General features: G+C 40.1%; 2 protein-coding genes and 1 long non-coding RNA gene across 8 annotated transcripts in view; 1 reads left to right on the top strand and 2 right to left on the bottom strand.

The window, feature by feature from the left end:
• Window positions 1-4,271, bottom strand: part of musk (muscle, skeletal, receptor tyrosine kinase) — a 36,983-nt gene extending 32,712 nt beyond the window's left edge. Inside the window, exon 1 of the mRNA XM_031292662.2 lies at window positions 4,202-4,271. Within this exon, the coding sequence (XP_031148522.1) occupies window positions 4,202-4,271 (70 nt within the window). The remainder of the gene's footprint in view (window positions 1-4,201) is intronic.
• rassf6 (Ras association domain family member 6) overlaps window positions 1-25,341 on the top strand; it is a 48,835-nt gene extending 23,494 nt beyond the window's left edge. Inside the window, exons 1-11 of one of the 6 annotated variants that reach the window (XM_031292671.2) lie at window positions 8,435-8,614; window positions 12,266-12,333; window positions 12,835-12,913; window positions 13,756-13,916; window positions 15,889-15,983; window positions 17,150-17,349; window positions 17,537-17,638; window positions 20,447-20,498; window positions 20,900-21,018; window positions 24,487-24,584; window positions 25,002-25,341. In XM_031292671.2, the coding sequence (XP_031148531.1) occupies window positions 12,275-12,333; window positions 12,835-12,913; window positions 13,756-13,916; window positions 15,889-15,983; window positions 17,150-17,349; window positions 17,537-17,638; window positions 20,447-20,498; window positions 20,900-21,018; window positions 24,487-24,584; window positions 25,002-25,077 (1,041 nt within the window). In that variant the 5' untranslated portion in view covers window positions 8,435-8,614; window positions 12,266-12,274 and the 3' untranslated portion in view covers window positions 25,078-25,341. Of the gene's footprint in view, window positions 1-8,434; window positions 8,615-11,431; window positions 12,060-12,262; window positions 12,334-12,834; window positions 12,914-13,755; window positions 13,917-15,888; window positions 15,984-17,149; window positions 17,350-17,536; window positions 17,639-20,446; window positions 20,499-20,899; window positions 21,019-24,486; window positions 24,585-25,001 lie in introns of those variants that run through there. The other 5 variants (XM_031292672.2, XM_035991243.1, XM_031292674.2 and 2 more) reach the window with 5 other exon arrangements.
• Window positions 1-25,852, bottom strand: part of LOC116045153 — an 810,130-nt gene that overhangs the window by 249,806 nt on the left and 534,472 nt on the right. The gene's annotated exons all lie outside the window — the stretch shown is intronic.

Genomic DNA, 25,852 nt, shown 5'->3' with positions numbered 1-25,852 from the left:
TACAGTAAACACATTTTGCAATGAAAACAAAACTTGTTCACTGCAAGTAGTGCAAGTACTAAAATGTTGAATGTCTGTATATTAAGCATTTGTAGAACAATCTAGTAGTTCAACTGCAAAAGGCCAAAGAACAAAGAAAACGAAATGAAAAGCAGATGACGGTACATTAAAAAATATTGTGAAACCGCAAAATCAAATATCAACACTTATGGTAATGCTCCTGTGCCACCTGTGCATTCTGAACTGGCTTATATTCTCTACATTTGGTTTGATCACCTCCATAGAAACGTGTGTGTACAATTTTGAGTTGTTGTGTGTAAACCAGGGATCTTCAACAGGGGGTCTGAGACCCCTAGGGGGCCCTCAGAGTTACTGCAGGGGGGGCACCCAATTATTGTTATTTTTTTTTTCCAAGTTTTTTCAAAAAGGTAAATGTCTTACAGTTTTTCCAACTGCTTACACACAAAATCTTTTCATGTCACACGATTTTTGAAACCTCTCACTCAAAGTGCAAAACTACACACCAAATCTCCAAAACCATAAACTATTTCTCAGCCTTTCACTCAGTTTTCAAATGCATGAAATACTTTTTTCAAAAAAACTACACACAATTCTCTACCTAAAACACAAAAATCTAACAGGAAGTGACTTTCTTTCCTTTTCCAAACACAACCAATCAAAATGCTACACTTATTTACCAGGGCACACTCCTCACATGTGCAAACACATTATGTCATAACTGAACACTAACCAATCACTGCTTTAGTATAGGCCTATACACAGGTCAAAGGTCAGATTACCTGTTTTGAACAATGGATGAGAGCAAGGGGAGGAGGAGGGACAGACAGGGGACGACAACGAGGAGGAGATGGAGGGAAGAAGAGAAAGGAGAGCCATCTCTGATGAGATCAGGGCCACACTTGTTCATCATGTGATCAACCACGGATTGACCATGCGAAAAGTCCATCTTGAGTAGCTTTACAATGGCGTCCATACTGCATGCAACTATCTAATGACTATTTCAGCATTACAAATCAATCAGACTTTGTGCACAGACACTGTGTAAGCAGTTGGAAAAAACTGTAATAGCTTAGTATTCTATGCACTAAAAAGGTATGTCTAAAGGCCTTAGGCTGCCCACACAATATTGTAGGCCCAGTTTAATGTAACTTCATTTTATACAATATATGTAGTAGGGGGTCCCTGCTCTATCTCTCTTTTAGTTAAGGGGTCCTTGTCTTAGAAAACGTTGAAGACTCTTGGTGTAAACGATGACAACTGTGTAGTAGTTTAACTTTTGCTAACTATTTTGCAACACAAGTGCATCACAGGGTGAAATGTGTTTTAGCGAGTAAGAATGTGTTTAGAGTTTTGCGGGAAAAGTGATTGATTCGACAAATGGGTTTAGGCCACTGAGCGTTTGGTTCAGAGAATGGGGTTTAGTGTTTTAGCAATTCAGAAAAAACTGTATGCCTAATGAAAGCCAGCAGAACACATGAAAGTGAATCCCTTTATTTCATCCGTCTCAGCTTTGCTCAACTGCCCCGTTTTACAACACTTGTCAATCCAGAGTTGCTTAATACTAATTTGAAGCCACATCTTGTAAATACTTTGCTCGATCAAGTCATGGCTGATCTTAAGGAAACAAACCTTACTCATATTTGGTTCTTCATTTAAGTTTGGTCAAATCTGAAAAAGTAACCTTTGTGCATTTAAAAGAATTGAAATGAACAGACATACTGTATTTTTATTTGTTTTCTTTCTTAACGTGAGATTAAAAGATAGATACAGTATCAATCTGTGTCTGTGGGTGAGGTACGAAGCTGGAGCCTGGACGTGTTAAGGGGGAGGCAGGGGGGGAAAGCTAGCACTGTTCTGTCCAGAGTTAAATTAAAACAGCTGCTGACTTATTAACACATATCTTGTTTGTATGACCAGCACATTTACTTTTTTAGGGTTTTAGGGGGCATTTCACGCTGGAACTTCTGAGTTTATTTTCTGAGCCCAATAGATGGCGCTCTCTGTTCAACATAGGGTTGAAAGCATAGATAGCAGAGATAGGTATGGCAATGCAAGACTACAATACAACACACGCAATTGAATACGGAAGATACTGTGGGTGTAGAAATGTACACTTTGATGATGGATTTCATCTTGTATGATGACAGTAACTCTAGAAAGAATCCCATTAGCTTGGACAATATCTTCTACATCTACTTTTCCCACTATTTGCAAAGCCAGTAGTTGCTGATTTTAAACAGTGTTTTTGGTAGAATTTCCATTTCCTGATAAGGTTATTGACAGTTATACCATGGTCTGGGTGAATACTCGATTCTGATTGGCTGCAGGGTGTCCATAAAAAAGTGATGTAGGACACCTACTAAAGGAGTTCTGGTGAAACTGTTTACTGTTCTAAATGAATGCGCTACATTAAAACAAAAAGGAAATGTGAATCTGTTATTTCCAACTCGTCCTCTGAACACCACAGGATGGCGCTAACACACAAGCTGCAAGAAGTAAGTTATACTGCCCCTCTGAAATGACTTTGTATCACAGAGAATAACGTCATCTCAAGGTGGAGGTGTAGCCTTGACCAACTGCCATGCTTCGCTTGTTTTCAAGCCATGATGTCGCTCTCTTTCTCATGGGCGGGCCAAATTCTCTGGGTGGGCAAAGCAGAGAAAGGGGAGGTAACCTTTCCCCTTATGACATCATAAGGAGGAGATTCCAGATCGGCCCATATGAGCTTTCATTTTCTCAAAGGCAGAGAAGGATACCCAGGGCTCGGTTTACACCTATCGCCATTTCTAGCCACTGGGGGACCATAGGCAGGCTGGGGGAACGCATATTAATGTTAAAAAACCTCATAAAGTGAAATGTTCATGCCATGGGACCTTTAACCCTTACACATATCATTATTCTCGCTCCTGTGAGCAAGTTATTACTGTCAGGATGCCTAAAGTAACTTGGACCAACAAGGAAGATGCCATCTACATTAATTTCAGCTTTCTAATCAGTGACACATTACGCAAAGCACAAAGTCATCTCCCAAGCCTGCAGCCCTGCACCATGGCAACCCAACCCATCTACATTATCTACCCTGGCAGAATGTGACAGCATCTACACCACCTGTTTCTCTGAGCCAATCTGCAGCATGTACTCTACATCTGTACTTATAAAACATGTATTGTATGTCAATGGTCTGCTCTGCAGGCCTGTGCACATGACTGTAAAATTGTGCCAGCATTTGATATGGTACCCATCTCACATGTCCCGAGGCCACGGCCGGACTTGGTCAAAAGTGTTTAATGACCCATGATGTCCATTTTTCAATTTTCTTTTTACCAAAACTTATGGCAAAATAGATGAGAGCCACTGAAGTTTATTAAAGCCCACGACTTCTATTACTCATAACAAGAATACAGGAATGTATGGTGCCCACTTTACACTACAGGTTCTGATCACAGTGTGGCTGTGGTGGAGGTAAATCGGTTCCTAACCATCTTTACAACAGCCTTCAAAGAGTGTATGCCAGAGTGTAGGAAGGATATAGATTTAGTCACATTTACACTATGTAGGCCTATAAACACCTTCTCCTTTTCCGGCAGGATGTGGTGGAAACAGGTGATCTCAATGCTACGTGTGTGGGGAAACTCATGCGTTCGCTTAAGGACAAGTTTTTACAGGAGTTGAAACACAGATGCCAGAATAAAGGATGCTCTCCGTGATATTTATTTTTTCCTTTGACTGTGTAGTTCTTTAGCCTAATAAGCTCGTCAACATTTACTCATACACATGCACACATTCACAGGCAAGATCATATATAAGCCCTTTATTGTGTTATCCTTGCCTTTTTCCTTTTCTTGTTTTTGTATATTCTGTCTGATAATTATTTATAGTATTTCTTTCTCAGCAACAAGACAGCTTTTACACTTATACGAATTAAATGAGGTTCAGAATTACATGTAACACTATATTATATATTTCTCAGCAACAAGACAACGTCTACGAAATAAATAAGGTTCAGAATTACATGTAACACTATATTATATCTTTCTCAGCAACAAGACAGCTTTTACACTTATACGAATTAAATAAGCTTCAGAATTACATGTAACGCTATTTTTTATACAGTAACTAAATGTACTTCAGACACCCTAAAAGCTCTCTGAGTGCAAGCATATATGGAAACCACACATACCTCTCTGTATTCCATAACTTGAAGTGACCAGAACAAGCAGAAACACTGAAATGGTTTCCACAACCTTCATTCTGTCTCTGTAATGATCCGACTTGACAAAGATTTTTAACCGGTGTACAGAATGAGCGGTTGGTTAGATTCCCATGGCAGGTAAGGAGACGTTCTCACTTGGTGTGTTTCTTCAGTGCGTCTGTGTGTGTCTTAGCCAGGGACAGCCATGAGCTCTGTGCTTACCAAGGACCGGCTCGCTCTGTGTGTGTGTGTGTGTGTGTGTGTGTGTGTGTGTGCGTGCGTGCGTGATGGACAGTGGCAGCTGCTAGCTGTCGTCGTGCACAGTCACTCAGGTTTTGTAGCTTTGCTCAAAGCTCCGACGGCTCCAGTGCTGGAGAGCTATCCTCATCCACAGTAATAAGCCACAGTGTTTACTCATCAAAGCACAGAACAAGCTGCATTCAAGGCTCTGCTCTTTAGAGCCATGACAGGTTGAAATAAGTCACATTTGTGTCAGTGGAGCAAAAACAGAAACAGAAGTCAAAAGACAGAAATAGCAACCAATACTATATATATATATTGGACAAATCCACTTTGCATTGACATGCTGTAATTTTTATGTTTTCACATATCCCCAATTAACTTTTGTATCCAATCTAGTCCATGTTACATATACATAATACAGTATTTTACCCTACGTGGGACATAAAGGGGACAAACAAACATCACCCATTAAAGGTTGGTTACCAGATAAGAGAACTTTTTATTTTTTTATAAACTGCGTGTTATCAGAAAGGGGAAGTGTCAGAATACCGTCTACAACACAGCAGGTCCCAATACACTGCATCCTCTTTTATCATTACGCAGTCTTATATGCAGATAAATAACACAACACATGCAAGGCATAGTCCAGCTCACTACTTAACATGTCTTTGCTCACACACACACACACACACACACACACACACACACACACACACACAGCCAGGAGGCAGCGTTTGTGTCCACCTGTTGTGTGCCAGCCTGTATGTCCTGTTTTATTTTGGGAAAGGAATGGCATTTCAGTTCACTTATCCATTCTGCTTTGGATGGAGTCAACTATTGTATTCCCCAAGCAGGCACAGCTACACATTGTTGTTACTGTAAGTTAAAAACTGTAGTCTAAGGCTTCAAAAAATCCTTAGTTAGGTTAGTTGTTGTGTGGATGTAGTTATGTGCTACAGTATGAGGCTTCAGATTTTATATTATGGACAATACCATTTGCAATGGTGAGGTTGCCGTTAGTGATATTGGTTGTTGTTAAACGCTAGGAGATTTTTTTTGCCCAATTTTACTTGCCCTTTTGATATCCCCTCCTCTTTATCTCTGTTATACTGTATATTTTGACTCTCATCTCCCTCCATCTTCATTTCTTAGATAAAACGGCACACCCATGTCCTATTCATAAAGCAGGCCAGCTACAGTACATTATTTTAGCAGTTCTTTCATTGACACTGCACACCACTAGGTGCTGCTGTTGTGTAAGGTATAGGATTTGTTTCTAATGAAGGCAACACACTACTGAAGTATCTCAGTAAGTAACACATGCAAGGAACCAATACCAGACCACAAGAAAAAATGAAAACATATTACAGTGTCAGACTACTGCTTTGCCAGGGACCACTGACTCAGCAGTATAATTCTGGAACACTTGTGTGTTGATACTCTGACTCCCCCTGCTGACACAGAAATGAACTGCTCCTGAAACAGAATCACAACAGTAAACTCAGTCCTGTGAGTTTTGCAAACATTGTCGTAAAACATATTTCATTTCATTTGAGAGACTGAACAGTCATTTATCAATCGACCTTTGGCATGGAGTTTACAGATAAATAGCATCCAGTCATCCTGTATGTTGTGGAGCATTGGATTACTCTGTTTCATAACAGTTGAACTAAACAGCTGTTTTCTCTTAAGGGAGCATAAACACTTAGGCATGGTTACACTTAAAACTCTTGAACACTTGACCCTGGTGGTATTCTTAATATTCGTAATCCCTGTGAGGGAAGTGGTATTCTTAATAACTGCAAGACAAAGTTTTACTTTTAGATCTTTCAAAGCTCCATGCTTCAGGCTGGACCTGTATAGAAACTAAATGCACTTTGTGGTTAGATTACATGTTGAGACCATTCTCTGCTAAAGTTTCCAGCATCAAGAAACGGAAGCCCCATTTGTTCCATTGGAGCTGCTCTGTAACCCACAGTTTTGTCCCTGCAGAGAAAACAGAGAAAAGAGTGAAGCAGATTAGCTCTAATATGTTATAAATATCAGCAAATGCCTGTTATTTATTATTTTATTTTATTTTATTTTTTTTATTTTATTAGATAGTGATAGTAAATACACAGGAATGGGGGGGGGGGGAAGAGAGGGGATGACATGCAGCAAAGGGCCGCAGATTGGACTCGAATACGGGCCGCTGCCATGGACTCAGCCTACATGGGGAGCACACTTTACCGGGTGAGCTAGAGGTTGCCCCAAATTTTTGTTATATAATTTAAACAAACAATAACTTTATTAGTAGTGAAAATAATGAGCTAGCTAGCCTGATGTCATGTGGCAGGTCATTTCAGAGTTGAAGGGCCATGACTGCAAAGGCGCAGTCTTCTATAGTTTTTAGCCTTGAAGTTGAAATTATTAATAGAGACCTACCACAGGATTTCAGGCTGTACTCAGTCATATGTCTCGTATAATAGTCAGGAGCCAATCCCATGCATGCATTACAGGTGATCTTTAAAATTACATAATACATTTTGGATTATTTGAGTTTGACCTAAAGAAGTTCTGACATAACCAGTGTTTAACTTCTGTAAGACACTCCTGTACTTTGCTCAGTTGCATTATGCTATTTAAATCAAAGAAGTAGTAGATCTGAGAATCATATGCATAAAAATAAAAAAGAAATATTTGATTCAAAGGTAACATGTAGAAGGAGAATAGTTAAGGACCGAGCACTGATCCCTGTGGTACTCCATGCATTAAATGGTTGTGTCAGATGTCCCCTATAGTCACATAAAAAAATATTTTCAGGATAGGAATTAAACCAATCCAAAACAGCACCTCTATGGAATTAAGAGGAAGATCTCATTTATCTGTGTTTACTGTATTCAACATGCACAGGGGATGTAGCCGCTTTGCCTAGCCACACTTGAAAGATTGCTTGCAAAACCTGTCCTGGTTTGGCATTATAGAGTGTTTGCTCTCCACCTAACAATCAGCATCATGACTGGGGTGCCTTAGCTTGAACCCAATTACTATGTGTATTGGATGTCTGTCCACAGGAAGCCCTCCTGGATTATTGTTCTCTTCATTCTACTGTATGAACTTGCAGCTGTCATCTGCTAGGACCAGCTGCATACTATCTATTCTTCAATGCTGTACTTGTGGCATGCCAGCTTCAGAAAGCCATATTAAGTGAGCTAAGATTGGATAATTGGGGTCTAGGTTTTCTAGATGTCCATTGGTTTTATAATCACTGTGTCTGCATCATTTCAGTGACTACATTTCAATATTTAATAAGAACTTACCACACATACACTTTTGCACCAATTGCAATTCACATGTTACATTCTAATCAGCTTGGGGATCTAAATAAAGCCTGCATGCTCTATATATTGTATAGATATGGAAACATGCATACTGTACATAACTACCCACTTTATGAATATAAAGTTATCTGGTACATGCTCAATATTTGTTTAGAATCTACATAATGTTGTTGGTCATTGTTGCTTTTATACAGTATATATTTATATATACACTACACATTTTTTCACTAAGTAGTATGTACATAATGGTGTTTATGTGTATTTTTTTACTTTTCATTTGTTCAGCTTTGTTGTACTTGTTTTAGCTGTATGCTTTTGTCTTTATCTTTCCTGTTTTGTTGTGAGTATTTACATTTACAGCAACTTAAAACTGGAACTGAGTAAACTGATTCTGATTATGAGGACAAATCTTTAAACAGCAACAGCAAACTGTCAATCCATGGGCTTGCTCTCTCTCTCTCTCTCTCTCTCTCTCTCTCTCGTTCTCTCTCTCTAGACACACACACACACACACACACACACACACACACACACACACACACACACACACACACACACACACACACACACCACACACAAAGCAGGCAAGTCATATCTGGTGTCAGCCAGCCAGCCCCTCCTTCTCAACAATGTCTCAACGTGTCCTGCAATAATTAACCAGCTGCTACAGTGTGCTGCACAAGCTCACCTCTAACCACACGCACTGTACTCTGGACCTATGAGCACACACGCAGACACACACACACACACACACACACACACACACACATGCAAAGTGCGGGACCTCAAACATGGAGTGAACCAGCTTCATTTGTTTGGAGATTGAAGGACTAGCCAGGTAGGTGTAAACGTGTGATTGACCTTTTCTATGCATCAGTTTGTTAAAGTAAGCTTTTCTGTGGAAGTAAAGGAACCAACCTGTGCTACTTTAAGGTAATAAAAAAACACGTATTAATACAGAATTGACCTTGATGTACCCATGGTCTAATAGTTAATTAAAACCTAGTATGAGAGTTTAATGTTTGTTGTATATGTGAATATTTAACAGCATACTCCTCTTTAAATGTCAACTTCATGAAACAAGTAATACTGCCACAATTTAAAATGTATATCACTGCAAATATATATATATCTATATATAGATATATATATGAAGACAAAGTAATAACTTTTTCATAATTGTGATATTTTTTTACAACTCAGTATATGGGTCTGCTGTAATTTTATTTGTTAAAAGTCACAACAGATATAGTGCTTAAAAATACAACTAATATATGTGTCTAGTCAATCAGTATAATTTGGTAAATGTAAAATTGAACAGAATCCAAAGGGACCGAGTTTCAACAGGAGGCACTAAACATTAAATCATATTTAGGTCCAATCTGAGCATGTGAATGAGAAAGAGCAAGTGTCAAACACTAGAATACAGTACAAAAGAGAAAGGAGTGGAGTAAGAGAGAGGGAGAGGCAGAATGACATACAGGAAGGCAATACAGGGAGAAACTAGGTGTGTCATGGTGTACCTTGGCTTTTTCCCCGCTGGCTACATATTTTCTGGCTCACAGTTTAACAATGAAAAAAAACTTGTTCTTTACTGTGTATATACACTGCATCCTTTATTGCTCTACATTTAGGCCCATTGGTGATACATTTCTAAGAACAGAAAAGCTGTCCAATTTTAGTCCATCCCAAAAATGTGTTGTCTAGTAAGCCTCATGGGGTCACGATGTAGACTCTCCGTTAAGTCCAATTGGGTTATCATTGCCACCGGTTGGGTTGCTTTGATTTATTCGTGTTTTCACTTCCACAGCATCATCTGGCACTGTTGCAAGAACAACTTAAATTCATGTTTATACCAATACCTCACTAGAAGTGAAGTGGAACACGATGGATCACTAAATAGGAGGAAGTAGTCGTGACACGTTGTTGTGTTTTGCACGAATTACTTCAACTGTCAAAACTAAAAATCCCTGATAGTCTTGTTTTATGAGATTCTTTGGCTTCCAGACTCACAGCAGTTGTCTTCCTTTGACCTCAGGTTAAAAGACCGCTGCTGGTGAGAGAACAGTGTCTGTCTTGGATTTATGAACTCAGATTATTGACTTTGCGATGTTTACCACTTATCAGTAGTTCTCCATTGATGGCTTTGCTTTAACTTTTGACACGCATGTGATTCCGAAATCAAACACAAGCACACACATGCGGACACACACAAACACACACAGTTTGGATGCATTTGCTCCATGGGAACCTTAAAACCTGCGTGTTGAGGCTTGAAAGAGATACAGTCAAGTGCTTATATCAGCTCAGGTTAGAGATAAAAGACAATGGATCTTTGATCTTTGTGTACCAAAAACCACGTATTTCTTCTGTGCTTTGCTGCCTGTAATTTATTTTGCAATGAGGAGGCTTTTTAAAACTTTTTTTGTGCATCTGCTTGTCTTCAGCAATGCCCGATGTCATGCCTATTCAGACACAAACATGTACATCTGGGAATCGTGTACTACTCGGATTTACAAATGAGCAACTGAGCAGCGTCGAAGCAGTAGATAAAGGCAAATGAGTGCTGCGGTCTAGAGCATCTAGAGATCCTGCAGAGATCCCAGGTGTCCATGGGTTGCTGTTCAGATCCAGAAAGAAAAGCATTTCTAATGCATCATGAACCGACTCAAAATATTCCAATTATTACACACTAAATTTAAGAAAGAATAAGTTAAAGATCTGCATTTAAGCTATCTTATCACTCAGTCTCACTCTCTCAGCCCTATTACATGATTTGTAGTATGTATATGAAATATATATTTTGTCCTCTTATTGTATGCACTTCTGTATTTTAGATAATATTGACAAATTGTAATTCTTAACATCTAACGTATAACTCATAACTTGCAGTCATGTTAGAAAGGTGTTCTCACATAAGTTCTATTAGAATGAAAAGTAGAGCTGTTATATATTGTCTATAATAGGTATAAAAATGTCTATGGTACATATTTTTCTATACGTTTTCTATCGCAATGTCGGGAAAAAAAACAGTGGCCAAACTGCGTTATGGCAACATTTACGTTATTTGAATGAAGCTTTACATTGTGATGCTTGCACGTTATGTTCATTTTGCACTAAAGTTCTTAGTAAAATGAGAAAATACTCAATACTTTTCATTTGTTAAGTATTTAATTCACACAGGAATATACAAACATAGGGCTTTACCATGTTATTTCATATATCGAATACATTCTATATTGTGATATATGTCATTATCGAGACATGAATTTACCTATATCGGATAGAAGATTTTGGCCATATCACACAGCCCTAAAAAAGTATATTAATTCACCATAATGTGAAACATATGATATGTGAAATACAGTTTCACATGTAATAGATTCCGATTACGTGTTTTTCCGATGTCAGATATATAACCTGTGTAAGACGACATCATGTGTGATACCAGACATTTCACGTGTAATATAACGTGAAAAAGCATAAATTCACATAGAGGTACATGTTGTTTTATGGACATTTTGAAATATGTATATATATATGTGAGAACATACATTTCACACGCATTTTGAAAAAGATCAGTACACCCATGTTAGTTTTAGATTGGTAATGTGGGATTTGCTTACATTCTATAAACATTGCATGGAAAGTTGCGTTACTGCACCTTTAAATTCTGTTGTTGCTGTTGTAAAAGGGTTCATCCCTCTGTACAAGAGTGAACTGTCAGTCAGAACGGGGAGTGCTGGGGCTGCTGGGATGACAACTGCTGAATACCTGAGATATTTCTTCTAGCAGAAAACAAGCTGAGACAGAGAGAGACGGAGAGGTGGAAATAGTGACGGAAAGAGACAAATAAGACAGACCCTGCTTTCACACTGCTGCGTCTTTCACACAATTTCAGAAGAACAGCAAAAAAGAGAAAAAAGAAAAGAGTTTCAAAAGAATAGAAAAGAGAGAAGCCACGTGGATGCTCTTAACAATCTCTTGTCACAGGCACAGGCTTCTTCGACCAAAGAATATAAACAAACAGTTGGCTCTACACTGTCATCACTGGTTACTGGGTGGAGTACTGTTATTAAATCTCTTGGAGACAGCGCAAAAAAAGAAAAGAAAGTGAAAGAGTAAAGGCACAGCTAAAGAGAGAGAGAGAGGGATAAATATAACACAAAAACTTCAGAGAGAGAGAGAGAGAGAGAAGAGATATTTAAAGCACAGAGAGAAGAAAGACACTGACTAAGAAACAGAATCAAGAAGAGAGCTCTAATTTGTCATGTTAAAGGACGGTAAGACTCAAATTACATTGTTCTATTTCTGGAGTTGTACAAGTGCGGTGTTGTTCATTTTCTGTGCAATTCCTTACTCCATGTTGACATAGGAAGTACCATTCAACAAGTCGGCAGCCTCTCGTGTTAGTCTCCTGCTTCGAGCTCCAGATGTTTACAGTAGCCCTTGCTATGAATAATGTCTTCATTTGTTTTTCCCTCTGCAGTAACCAGAGATGAATAAAGCACCTCTTCTCCCAGTGATCCAGGCAGGGGACGGCAGGACACTGTCCAGGTGGGTCACTTTGGTATGCAGCTCAGACTCTGCTGAGTTTTGTTTGAAAGTATGTATGTTTCATATCGACACACTTTATCAAGCTCTGTGATAAGCAATAATGAACATTGTCTGACATATGTCAGCCATATTTGCACCATGACTAAACAAACATGACTCTTGTGTGGCGCTGCTCTGTGCTGCGTCATGGTTCTCTACACCTTTTGTATTTAGTCATTCAGAATATGAATCAGCTTTATTGACCAAGTATGTGCACTCAGACAAAGAATTTGACTCTGGTTTTTCGTTGCTCTTATTTTACATACGCAGAAATGTCACATGGGTGCTTTATATACATGAGGTATGACAGTATATACAGTGTATACAGCGTGCTTGGATTTATTTTTGACAGTAATGTTAAAAAAAATGTGTATTTAAACTATAAAATATGTAATGGGCAGGCCCAGTGGATGTTAGTGTTATTTACAGGCACAGTGGATGTTGCTGTTGTGTTCATTTCAGAGCACAGTTTCTCTCACTGCTCAACACCTACAACTGCTTCCTAAAGGACCACACTCAACTGCACCTCAGTTACTCTCAGGTATGTTATAATTTTCACCTTTTCAATTTTGTTGTGCATTAATTAATATTTGTCAGCCTTATTATTGCCCTTAGACATATGCCATAACCAGGGCCAGACGGACTCTGCGGACGCAGAATTCCGCCAAGAATTTTCTGCAGATTTTCCTCTGATTTTCCGCATATTTAAAAACAAAAACTGAATGTTAACCCCTTAGTGTTCCACGGGCCGTCAGTTTTTTTTTTCAGGTGTAAAATATTAATTTTATGAGATATTATTATCAAATTTCAACTGGGACTAGGTAAGACTTCTTGCTGTAGCCCCATTGTGTTTTCAGGCTAATAAGTCCCAGCAATAGTCATCTACAGGCATTTTTCTATAAAAAGAATTCAGGTGGACATAAAAACTTTATTTTCCAGTACATTTAAATTTTGATTACTCAAAGCCAATAGCACTTACAGTAATCCTAACTGTTGGAGAAGAAGCCTCAGAGTGTTACCTTTCAAAAGAAACCATAGACATGCATGTAGAACAAATGGTTCAAGAACAGCTTCCAATTTACTTTGTGTATGCCTTGGATAGGCGTTTTTGGCTAATTTTACAGGAGTGTTGAGGGGTTAACACATCTGCAACACGAGCAGAATAATCAGTCTGCTAAATTCTGCGGATTTTCATTTTAAATGACAAAAAATCACAGGAGGTTGCGAAAAGTGTAGACATAAGAAGTATCTTCAGGACTCTTATTTATTAGCGATTACATGGCTGCTTTTTGAATCAGGGTTCATGAAGTGGTGTGTTAATTGAATGTGTGACTGTAATTATACACCCTACTGCAGGTGTCTATGGCTCTGTCTCTGTAACAGGGTGGTGATGGAAAGGTGGTGGTGGAAGGCTTCCTGAATATCTCCTGGGGAGTACGGAGACCCATCCGGCTGAAAATACAGGACGATAAACAGATGCTGCCCTTTGCTCCTGCGTTCCCACCTGACCCCACCAGTCCAGTCAGCCCCATAGGAGACAAGAGGTTGCTTTCAGCTTTCATTTTTTTTGTGATATCACTTACATGTCTGCAACACAGAGAGATATGACGAATAGATGTTTATTGGCATTACAAAAAAAAAAAAATAGGATGGATTTTCTTCTACTAAACTCCATTTTTCTAATGGAATCATTTCAATATGATGTTACATCATCTATATTTGACTAGTTAAAGGTGCCGTAGGTAGGATTGCGAAGATCCAGGACTTAGCCAAAAAATTTGAACATCAACTTCTCAGTCTCTCCCCCCTTTCCGCTAAAGCCCAAAATGGTCTCCTAAGCCCCTCCCCCCACAAGGGAGAATGAATGCGTGTGCATGAGCAGTGATTGACACGCAGTTAGACACCCCCCCTGGCCCTGATTGGTGCATCTGAACAGGGAGCGGTGGATTTTTGCAAATCACACTACAGGCTGTAGGTGGTGCCAGAGGAGCCGGATTTTTTTTTTAAATTACCTGCTTCATGTAGTTCTACTGGAACATAGGGTCAGTTTCAGCGGATATGACAGAAAGTTAGTTTTTTAAGATGAGTGAATTGGTAATTTATTTTGTTGTAAAAAGGAACAGGTTAGATTAGGAGCTGTTCAGTCATCAACCATGACAAGGTAACGTTTGACTTTCCGACCGATAATGCTAACAATGGCACATTTGTACAGAGCTGGTCATAAATCAGCAATTTTTATTTTACATATGTCAACTTTACCAGCCATCATTACGTTCCCTCACATAGTAAATCCAAATATGAGCTTCTGGATTTACAAGTAGACATGTGTATTGATTAAACATCTGTAGAGTGCAGGGAACGCTCAATGGTGTTTTTTGCCCTCCAACGGTGCCTTCCAGGCAGCTAACCCTAACCTTAACCCTAAACATAACCATTGCTGCGCTGCCTGGGAGGAGAAGTTGGGGGCAACAAACACCAAAGACCGCAGGGAACACAGTGGAGAGATCATGCTGACATTTACACAACCCTTAATCCAGTTAACGCAGCTCTCTATATGTGTACGATTGAGTATCCTCTAGTTCCTGCAACAAGTCATAATTTGCTCTGCATTTTTCCTTCGTGCAACCAACAATAAAGTGAGCTTTTAGAAAAATCCGTAGAAATACGGGCAAAAATACTGTGTTACTATGAAGAATATGAATTTTCTGTAATGATTCTTCAAAGGTGTTTTTTTTTCGTATTCTGATGTTTTGGATGAATGTATAAATGTGAGGATTTACTGTAAATCTACGTCATTTTTCGGTTTTGGATTAACTGAAAATGTCCGTAAACTTTACGGGAAAAAAACGTACTGGTAATTTTCTGCCAGGACATTATGTTTTGTTTTTTTGTTTGTTTATGTTTTTCTACGGATTTTTTTTCTTACAGTGTAGACAAATCAACTAGACTGGGTAAACCCAGCCCGATCTGCCGGCGATTTGATTTCTCCCTGCAGCTCAGGCTGGAAACCTGTAGTTTATCTATCCTGCTTCCGTTACAATTTTGCTGCGACCAATCGCAAACTGGCTTATCCACCTGGCGCGCTATTGTTGTATTGTTTAACACGATGATGATAGAGAAGCGACCAAACAGCTTCTTGTTTACATTCAACATGGCGGCCACCGAAGCACAGCAATCCGTTGATGCCACTGTCGCTGCTAATGTCACCCGGATCGTTGGTCTGATTGGTTGAAGGACTATGCAATTGCGTACACGAGTCATTTGAACTATGCCCGTTGATCACGCCTCTTGTGCAGTAGAAAATACAGAGCAGGCTCCCCAGACTAATGTTCAATCTTAAAAGATTGAGCTTGGTCTGGTGCTAGCCAGACAACAAATCAACTGTTGTGTAAATCAGATGTTTCATGCCAAGATTAAAGCATGTGAAATGTAATTGAAGTTAATATCTACATGCAGGTAGGTTACGGATCAGTTTGAAGTCTCTGAGATGATTCCCTCCATTGTCTCTTTCTGCAGGGGAATGTCCCGATGGGGAGAATATGTTGACCTCCACCAGATAGATGAGATGACTGACACACCACAGGACTCAGTAGTCACCAAACCTTTACCAGGTTGGTTTTTATTTTCCTCCGATATCCCATAATTGAACTCTCAACAATGTTATCTAAAAAGTAGTGGTGAAGAAAGTATACTTTTACTTAATTAAAAGCAATCCCACAGTGTATTAATGCTTAATTACAAGTCCTACATTCAATATGTTTGTAGTACCCCTTGTCCGGAATTTTTCATTATTATCTTTCCTTTACATATTTAAAAAAACTATTGTATAGCATGTACAGCTGTCTTTAATGTCATTGTTAGGTGGGTTCCTTTTACAAGCCTTAGGTTGTTTTTTTTGTATGCCATCTGTGCATTTTATTGTGTTATTACATATTTCTTCTTTTTTATATTTTATATAAACAAATAAAGAAAATGAAAAATGTTAAAAAGTCCAAACATTTCAGCAGCAAAATGTACTAAAAGTACCAAAAGTTGAAATGCTCATTGTGCAGAATGACCCAACCCATTTTCGAATTATGATATAAATTATCAAATAAATCTATCCACCGCTACTAAAAAATGTTTAAGTTGCAACCGAGCAGTTGGGGGTGCGGTGACTTGCTCAAGAGCACTTGCAGCTGGCAGTGCCCAGGAGGTGAACTGGCACTTCTCCAGCTACCACTCCACCACCATACTTTGGTCCGTATGGGGACTGGAACCGGTGACCCTCCAGTTCCCAACCCAACTCCCTACAGATATAAAAGTATTAATTAATGTATTACTGTTTCTTGCGGTGGCCGAGATGGTTCAACAAAAGCCACAACACAAACGCAAAAGCCACAACACAAACGCAAAAGCCACAACACAAACGTAAAAGCCACAACACAAACACAAAAGCTACAACACAAACACAAAAGCTACAACACAACTGTACTATATCTGTGAAGTTACCTCTCTTTCTGAAACGCTCACTTCCGTTGTCGCTTATGTATTTGTGTTGTGACTTTTTTATTTGTGTTGTGGCTTTTGCGTTTGTGTTGTGGCTTTTGCGATTGAGTTGTGGCTTTTGCGTTTGTGTTGTGGCTTTTGCATTTGTGTTGTGGCTTTTGCATTTGTGTTGTGGCTTTTGCATTTGTGTTGAACCGTCTCGGCCACCGTAGTTTCGTTGCACAAACACAAAAGAAGAAGACCGCGGTATACATTGAATATGGCACATTTTATCCGTGTGTTTGTTTAGGCCCAGCTGTTTATGAGACGACCACATTGCGTCCTGCGAGGCGGAAGAACTCGGAGCTGGAGGCGGAGTCCAACCTGTTTCGCTGTATGAGTGACGCCTCGTTGGTCAAGAGGAGGAGGGGTAGGGGGAAGTCAGCAGCACAAATAGAGAAAGAAAGACAGCATCGCTTTTCAATCAATGGACACTTCTATAACTATAAGGTAGGTTTCTGCTCAACGCCCCCCCCCCCATGACTTGTACCTAGTTTTCATCGATCCCTCATCTCTCGTTTATCATTCTCTTACTGTCTAGCTCAACCCTCCCCTCCCTTTCCATGTAACACATATGTCACTATTTTTCCCTCACTCCCATCCGCACTGTAACTCACCCGCCTCTCACTGTCTGCAGACCGCTATCTTCACCCCATCCTTCGGCACACCAACTAAAGTTCGTATCTCCAGCAGTATGAACACAAACCAGGTCATTGAACAGCTACTAACCAAGTTCAAGGTGAGCTTTTGTACACGTTCTTCAAAGTGCAGGAGAAAAACAGTGACGTGGTCAACAGCACTAACATGCATCACAGTAATGTCATTTTAATCAAAAGTATGTATGAGCCACTGCATTGTTTTATATATAGTTTAAACAGACTTAAATGGACTTTCTCAGAAGGAGACATTCACAGGATTAAAGCTATAGTGCGTGATTATTTTATATTACAGAAATGAACGTCCGTTACATTCAGGCCATTGCCAAATGAGTTGAAAGCTAATTAAGCCTATCAGCGCCACACAACTCTCTCTGTATTTCTCATTACGTCTATGTTTACAAAATGGTGTAGTCCGGCGACATTCGAGCGCAGAAGCTCGAGTGATGCGTTTTACCAACCCGTTCTCACTCCCAACTTGTGAAATACTGGCTCTCAGCGTCAGATACAGAAAAATCACCCTTTAGCTTCTCTATGGGACGCACCGGGCATAGCAGCAGCTTGACTGTGGTGCTGTAAGATGGCGTAGTATTAAGAGCGGCAACGGTAGCGAGTAGTATGAAAGACCTAAAATCCACGTAAGACGGTAGGTTAGGGTGGTGGATGGGTCAAACAACACAGGACTTTCACCCAGGAGATTGGGGTTTGTGTCCCATTCTTCTCCAGCGTGTCACTGAAACGTACATTTTGTAAACCCACCCAAGATCTTTTCCTAAACCTAACTGTCCTGTTCTCATGCCGCATGTCAGTTAAACGTACGTCCCGACCCAGAGCGCCCAAAAGTGATGCCAAGAGTCCCGACCAAGGCCAAAATGGCCGGATTAGCTCAGTTGGTAGAGCAGGCGCACATATATAGAGGTTTACTCCTCAACGCAGTGGCCGCGGGTTTGACTCCGACCTGCGGCCCTTTACTGCATGTCATCCCCCCACTCTCTCCCCTTTCATGTCTTCATCTGTCCTGTGAAAATAAAGGCCTAAAAATGCCCCCAAAAAAAGAATCTTTAACACTAGAAGTGCCGGAATTCCATAACTACTAGAACTGCCGTGAGCGGTCATTTTGACCGCCAGATTCCAAACTCTATAATCTCTCATGATAAATACCTAATTGCGATATTGTATTATGTATTGTGTTAGGATATCAGAAAAAACGTAATAACACCGAAATGTACATTTTAACGAGTTTAATTATACATTTGAGTAGTAATACGTGTTTCAGTAATTGATATCATGGCATAGTAAACCGTAATTATTTCATACATTCATATCCCGAAAAATATGGTGTGGAAATTCATTCAACTTAATTCATAACAGCCAAATAACAATTAAAAGTATCTTATTTAAACATTTATAACCTAACCTAGCCCTGCTCGGACAGTGTGCCGCTGCCCTTTTTTCCTCCATAAACTCCGCTCTCAGCTCCTCTGCCAGTTGCTGCATGAACTTCCTCCGGACAATTTTACTGCTGGTGCACTCCTTGGAGAGGATGTGTGCAATGATTCCAGCCAGTTCGAGGTTGTATAAAGTTATATGAACATGTAAACAGCCACCGGCCATCTACGTGTACCGCGCCTTTCACAGAGCGAGCACCCGGTGTTTGCCTTCTGATTCAGAACAGAGTCCATCCACGCCGTAGTAGCCGTAGTGGCTTTGCCTTCGGCCCATCGGTGATACCCACACTTGTTACTTGGGAACGCTAGTTCCGTTTCTCTGACAGAGACTATGGTAGTTACTAAGCAACCAAGATGCATCTTCAACCGCGCGAAAAATGAAAAACAATACCGCGAAAATCCGAGCGGTCAATATGACCGTGTATGGCCGAAATAGGTAAAGTGATTGTATTTTCTTTGCCTTTTGTGTAATGTATATAAAAACAATTTTAAATTAAAATACAGACTCTTTTAGGAAAAGTCAGGCAGCAGCAGGATTGTATTTTTTTATTCAGCAAAGTTATTACACATATAAATTTCAAAACGGTCAAAATGACCGTCATGGCCGTTCTAGTGTTAAATATGACGCCAAAGGGCAAGACACTGAAGGAGACTCTTTGCGTCAGTAAAAAAATGCCAAAGGCTCCTGACCAAGTGTCACTTTTTGACGCGCTGTGAGTGAGAATGATTTGGTTTTTACGTCACCGCTGAGAAAGGACAACAGCAGCGTTCAGCTTTGGAGACAAAGAGGACATAAAATTACAAGATAATCACCTCTTCTGAAGAGTCCATCATGTTTTTTTAATCCTCCGTGTCCTCCTTAATTTGACGGGATAAACGCTACTAACAACGGCGTGGAGGAGGGGTGGGGGTTGTACGCGATCACCGAAGGCTTGCGTCATGTGGACGCGCCGACAGTGTCATTACTTAGAACTCCTCATGGGGGAGACAGAAACTACGCACTATAGCTTTAAACCCTGTATGTAATGTGTGTATTTATTTGACTGTTGATGAAAGTAAGAATTACACAGAATGTTTTACAGTTAGCTTTGACGGTGCAGGTGCAGGAGCTGATCATTCTTTCATGTTCTGACAGGGTTAATCAGTAAATGAATATGAATTAGAGCTCATTGAATTGGGGTTAATTTTGCAAATGATGTGCTTAATCCATTTATTATAGATTACACAGATATGTGCAAAAAATAAAATCAACTATGTTTGGGCTGTTCAAAAAAGTACCTATGAAACATCTTTTTAAGAAAAAAAATAACAGGGATTTATAGGCTGTGAAGTAATGTGATTTATTAAAATCATCGTAATAGAATAATAGACCTTAATTGGCCAACCAGAACAAGGATTTACTGATAGATGTTTAAATATTTGTCTTGTATGTTCATCCACCAGATAATGAACGATCCCCAGGAGTTTGCTCTGTACTGTGTTCACCAGAGTGGAGGTATGGTTTGTTACACAGTCAATGAAATAATCAGACGCTAAAAGACAGCAATAGACCTTTTTTACAGCAGACATGTCATAGTAGGAAAAGCACAAGTGTATTCAAAACCATTAATGATGGCTACATTCCACTTAGGAGAGGCCCTGGTCCCTGGCCCCTGAAATAGCTTTACTGGGACACTTAATGGAATTGAGCCATCGTTAAGGTCATTAATTTCTATTACTATGACTATAACTATGAACTATGATGAGTCAAAGTGTCTGCTGTGAAAAAGGTCCATTAAGTTGCTTCACTGATGTTGTGTGTGTGTGTGTGTGTGTGTGTGTGTGTGTGTGTGTGTGTGTGTGTGTGTGTGTGTGTGTGTGTGTGTGTGTGTGTGTGTGTGTGTGTGTGTTGTTCAGAAAAGAGGAAGCTCAGTAACAGAGACCAGCCACTATGGGAGCGCATACTACAGGGACCCTCTGATGACATTATGAAGATCTTTTTGATCGACATGGACGAAGAGGAAGTCAGCAACGATGTGAGTGTTCTAAACCTGCCTCCCGAGGGACTAACGTAGAGACCAGACCAAAACACTTCAAGCATGTTCTGACACCAGTACTGGAAAAATATTGATTTGGTAAAAGACGTTGCATCCATGTATTTCGGTGCAGTTTGATTTGAGTTTAACGACAGAAGAATCTTTCATCTGGAATGTGAATATTTGTCAGGAGTTGGTGTCACTCACTCCCTTAGGACATTTCTACAGACATGCAAAAATTTAAATTTTCTGGCCACATAAATGTGAAATGTATTCACATGTACAATTGAAGAGACTAAAGCCCAGTTCAGACCAAAGATTCACGACGAGACAAAACCGTTTTAGGACGTTGCAGAGAAAAGTTGCAGCCGTCTAAACCGGTCCGTCTCAGCTCGACTCAACCAGCTGATGGTTTCGCTGCGACTCAGCTGGTTTTAGAACGTAAGGGACGTCACCTGTTTGCAACAGCCAATAGCGAAGTTAGCTGGTAAAGTCAGCTATAAACTATAGAAATTAAATGATCCATAATCCATTTGATTTTGTGTTATAAACAGCTGGTCGAAATGGCAGAGTTTTAGACGGAGCCTCAACGACGAAACCACGGTAACGTGCAATAGATTCTCACTCCCATCTTGTAAAAATACTGACGCTTGGTCAGGTGCCTTTGTCATCGTTATTGACGCTAAAAGTCTCCTTTAGCGTCATATCTAAACGCGCTTTATCTAAACGCGCTTGGTCGGGACTATTGGCGTGACTTTTGACGCTGTTAGGTTAAGGAAAAGGTCGTGGGTGGGCTTACGTTTCCGTGATACGCGGGAAGAACGGGACAGTGGGGTTTAGGAAAATAAGAACGGGACGGTTGGGTTTAGGAAAAGAAGAACGGGACGGTTGGGTTCAGGAAAACAATAACGGGACGGTTGGGTTTAGTAAAAGAAGAAAGCAACGGTTGGGTTTAGGAAACGTGACACGCGGGACACGATCCCCGGTCTCCTGGGTGAAAGTCCTGTGTTATTTGGCCCATCCACCACCCTAACCAACCTCCCTATGCAGATTTTCGGCCTTTCATACTACTCGCTACCGTAGTCGTAGCTGCTGCGCTCCCTGGTGCGTTCTACAAACACGCTGACGGGTGCTTTTTTCGTCGCTTCAGACGCTGACAGCCACTGTCCAAACGTCCATATTTTACAAGTTCAGAGTGAGAACGGGTTGTAACGTTATATGGTCAAGCAAGACTGAAGAGAGGGAGCGCCCAGCGGCGCTAGAACAAAGCAGTGAATTAAAAAAAAGGAACATGTTTTTATATATATAACTTTATTTACAGACTCAAGGTCCAGATATAAATGTACACATAACATATTACAGGAAGGGTACACACAAACATAAAAACATACAGACATACTGTCTACCACATATTACATAAAGGGAACATACAAAACATACATACATATATACATACATATACAGACACAAAGATGGTTATGCACAATACTTAAAACATATGCAGATGCGTGTTCCAGTGTTTCCAGAGTTTGGAAGTATATCTGGTATCACTAAGTGCAGGGTTAGTTAAGGCAGTTAAAATTGTATTCTTCGACTCTGTTAATCGGCACCTGAATTTGTACATAAGATTCCTCAGCACAGCATGGAAGGTGGGAACATTACTCGTCACAAACAAATGACTAGCACTGGTCCATCTTGGACACTTCAACAAAATTCTAAGTTCATCATTGTATGCCACCTTTATCTTATTTATCTTTGCTTTACTATAGCTGCACCATAGGTGAGCTGTATAAAGTGGTGTACAGTATGCTCTGAAAAGAGACGTTTTAACTTCTTCAGTACACATATGAAATTTGCGTGCCAACATATTTGCTTGTCCATATAATTTACAGTACTGGCGCTGTATGTCATCATCGTCACAAAAATCATCCCTGATAATGTGGCCCAGGTATTTTGTTTTATTAACTACGTTTAACTCTTGCCCTGTCAAATAAAAAGACGAAAAGCATAGCTTCCTGTCCTCCTTAGTTCTGACAATCATTACAACACTCTTTTTTGCATTGAATTTGATGTCATACTGTAGTCCATAGTTTGAACAGACTCTAAGCAGTTGTTGTAGGCCAGCACTATAAGGAGACATAACAATTAAATTATCTGCATATATCAGATGATTAATACGCCTATCTCCCACCATACAACCAGTCTTACACACTTCTAATGTCCTAGAAAGATCATCCATATACAAATTAAAAAGAACAGGTGACAATATTCCACCTTGTCTAACCCAATTGGTAACTGAGAAAGGATCCGATGTAATCTAGCTCGCATTGTTTGATGGGAGTACCAATAATGCAAGATACGTATTAGGTATGGGGGGACCCCTCGCTCTTTTTGATTAATCATCGCTGGAAATGCAGCTGTAGCAAGCATCTCAATACCACTAACAACATCCACATTCATATTTACACAGAACAAATGACATATGCAGCCAGGGGCGATTCCAGGATCAGACCTTTAGGGGGGCTCAGCCCCTAATGACAATGTGACATGGAAGTGTGAGCTAGCTACTGAACAACAACATTAGCTAACGTTTTTTGGCACTATGATGGACACTATGATGGAACTTAACCCAACACTTTATAAAGTCACAGTAATAACGACCAATTTGACACAATGTTCTAACATTCAGCAATTTTAGTTTCTTACGTTTCAATTTGGGTTCTAAAAACTTCTTCTCTGGGGACGACCGTTAAACTTCACAACCGCACTCCTACTCTCTCTCTGACAGATTAGATAGAGACTCAGCCAAAGGCGAGAGTCTGGCACAACCACCTCCGATTGGCCAAAACTGCATTCGGCTTGAACCCCCCTAAAAAGGGTCTAAAATCGCCCATGTATCCAGCTACAAAAAAGCCTAAAAGTGGGAAGTTAGAACGGAAGAACAAAGAATCATTGCTATGGAGATGATGCACCGTCTCGCAGGTTTCAGAACGCTGCAGACCGGCTCGTTGCAAGAGGTTGCAAGTTTCAACTCGTCTCGTCGCGAGTCTTTGGTCTGAACTGGGCTTTATACATAAAAAAAAACCGTCTTGCCAGATTCTTTTTCAGAACTGAAAATGAAGGTCTCTTTCATTTGAATTCAACCTCTCGTAATGTATACGCATCTTCGAGTGCATCAGAGAAAAATGATATCCTGGATTTGCAGATGTCCCTCTGAATAATTATTATTTGTTGTAGTGTTTATAATTGTGATTGTGAGAGCATATATGGTAGTGTCTTGTTTGCTATTTTAGTCAAGTTTATTTGCCACAATCTTAATATTGCCCTATTACAGATTTGATTTACTTTCTCCTCTCCTCTCCTCTCCTCTCCTCTCCTCTCCTCTCCTCTCCTCTCCTCTCCTCTCCTCTCCTCTCCTCTCCTCTCATCTCCTCTCCTCTCCTCTCCTCTCCTCTCCTCTCTTCTCAGGTAGCCCAGTATCTGAACTTGGAACTTCCTATCCTGGAGCAGGTTTTACTGAAACTCAGAGAAGAGGAGAACAGAGAGATACAGAGAGTCATTAGCAAGTCAGTATATGATCTTATGCATGTATATTCTTCCTTAAAGGATGCCATTAGCTTGAATTGATTGGAGAGTTGATGTTACAGTGCATTATGTAAATTAAAGGCGGTGAAGTAAAGTGTCTGGTTATAGACCTTCAGCCGTTAAACTCACAATATGAAACGACAACATCTTCATGCACAACCAATCACTCATATAGTTTGACACTGTGCAGTTTACTGCCCTCTTATGCATGACTTCATCCTCCTACACACCTGTCATACAGATGTACATAGACTATATTCACTTTAAAGTGTTTGGAAACAAAAACCCTGTAGTACCACTTCTATGGCAGTACATTTGCAGCTCACTCGTGTGTCGCGTGTGTGTGTGTGTGTGTGTGTGTGTGTGTGTGTGTGTGTGTGTGTGTGTGTGTGTGTCAGGTACCACCAGCAGCATAGACTCCTGTCCCATATGCTGACCTCTAAGATGTCACCTCACATTGAGACCAGCGTCTGACGACTGCCGGCTCTAGCATCACTGTAAGGATGAAGGAGTAGCTGTGGAGAACGCTACGAATAACACCACCTACCTGACATACTGACAAAATACATGGTTCATTTGCAAGTCAAACTGGGTCACTTATATCATTCATTTATTCACATTATTTTTTCCTTACATTTTTTTTAATCTGTAAAATAAGTACAACATATGTTTATAAGATATTGCTGTAAATAACTGTAAATTTGTGTTTATTATTAAATATATGTTGTGGGACCAGCATGACTTCTTATGAATTTTTTCAGAGGTTAGTTAGAATCAGGGAAATATTCTATACACATAAACAAATGTTGAATGTAAATATGGCTTAATTTGAAAGTGTTACCTGGTCATCAAGGACCACAGTGGAAATAAGTCTTGAAATATATAGTTACCCTTGACATTAGAAGATGTGCTTAATTTTGTCATGAGGACAAATCCTCTGTGTACACTTAGATTGCCTCCTTGAGTCCTCCACTTGCCTCACTTCCTTGCGTCTTAGTCTCTCCCACCGAGGAGGCACGGGAGCGAGGAAATCATGGGAGGAGAGAGGCAACGAGCAAATGTGTTGTAGAGGGATGAGATGTCCTTTCCTCTGAAGCGTCACATTAATTTGTCAGCTGTGTGGGCGGAGTTAGCAACTCCTTCAGCTGCACGGCTTCCGGGAGGGCTACTCTCGTGTTTCCTCGGTTATAGCTCCTTGATGATCCCTCCTCGATACTCGGTCCTCGGGGCAGAAATAAGAGCTTTGAGA

This window comes from Sander lucioperca, chromosome 14 (assembly GCF_008315115.2).
Source record: "Sander lucioperca isolate FBNREF2018 chromosome 14, SLUC_FBN_1.2, whole genome shotgun sequence".
NCBI classification, from domain to species: Eukaryota; Metazoa; Chordata; class Actinopteri; order Perciformes; family Percidae; genus Sander; species Sander lucioperca.
The sequence above is the reverse complement of the archived record's forward strand: the minus strand, read 5'-3'. Positions and strand labels throughout refer to the sequence as shown.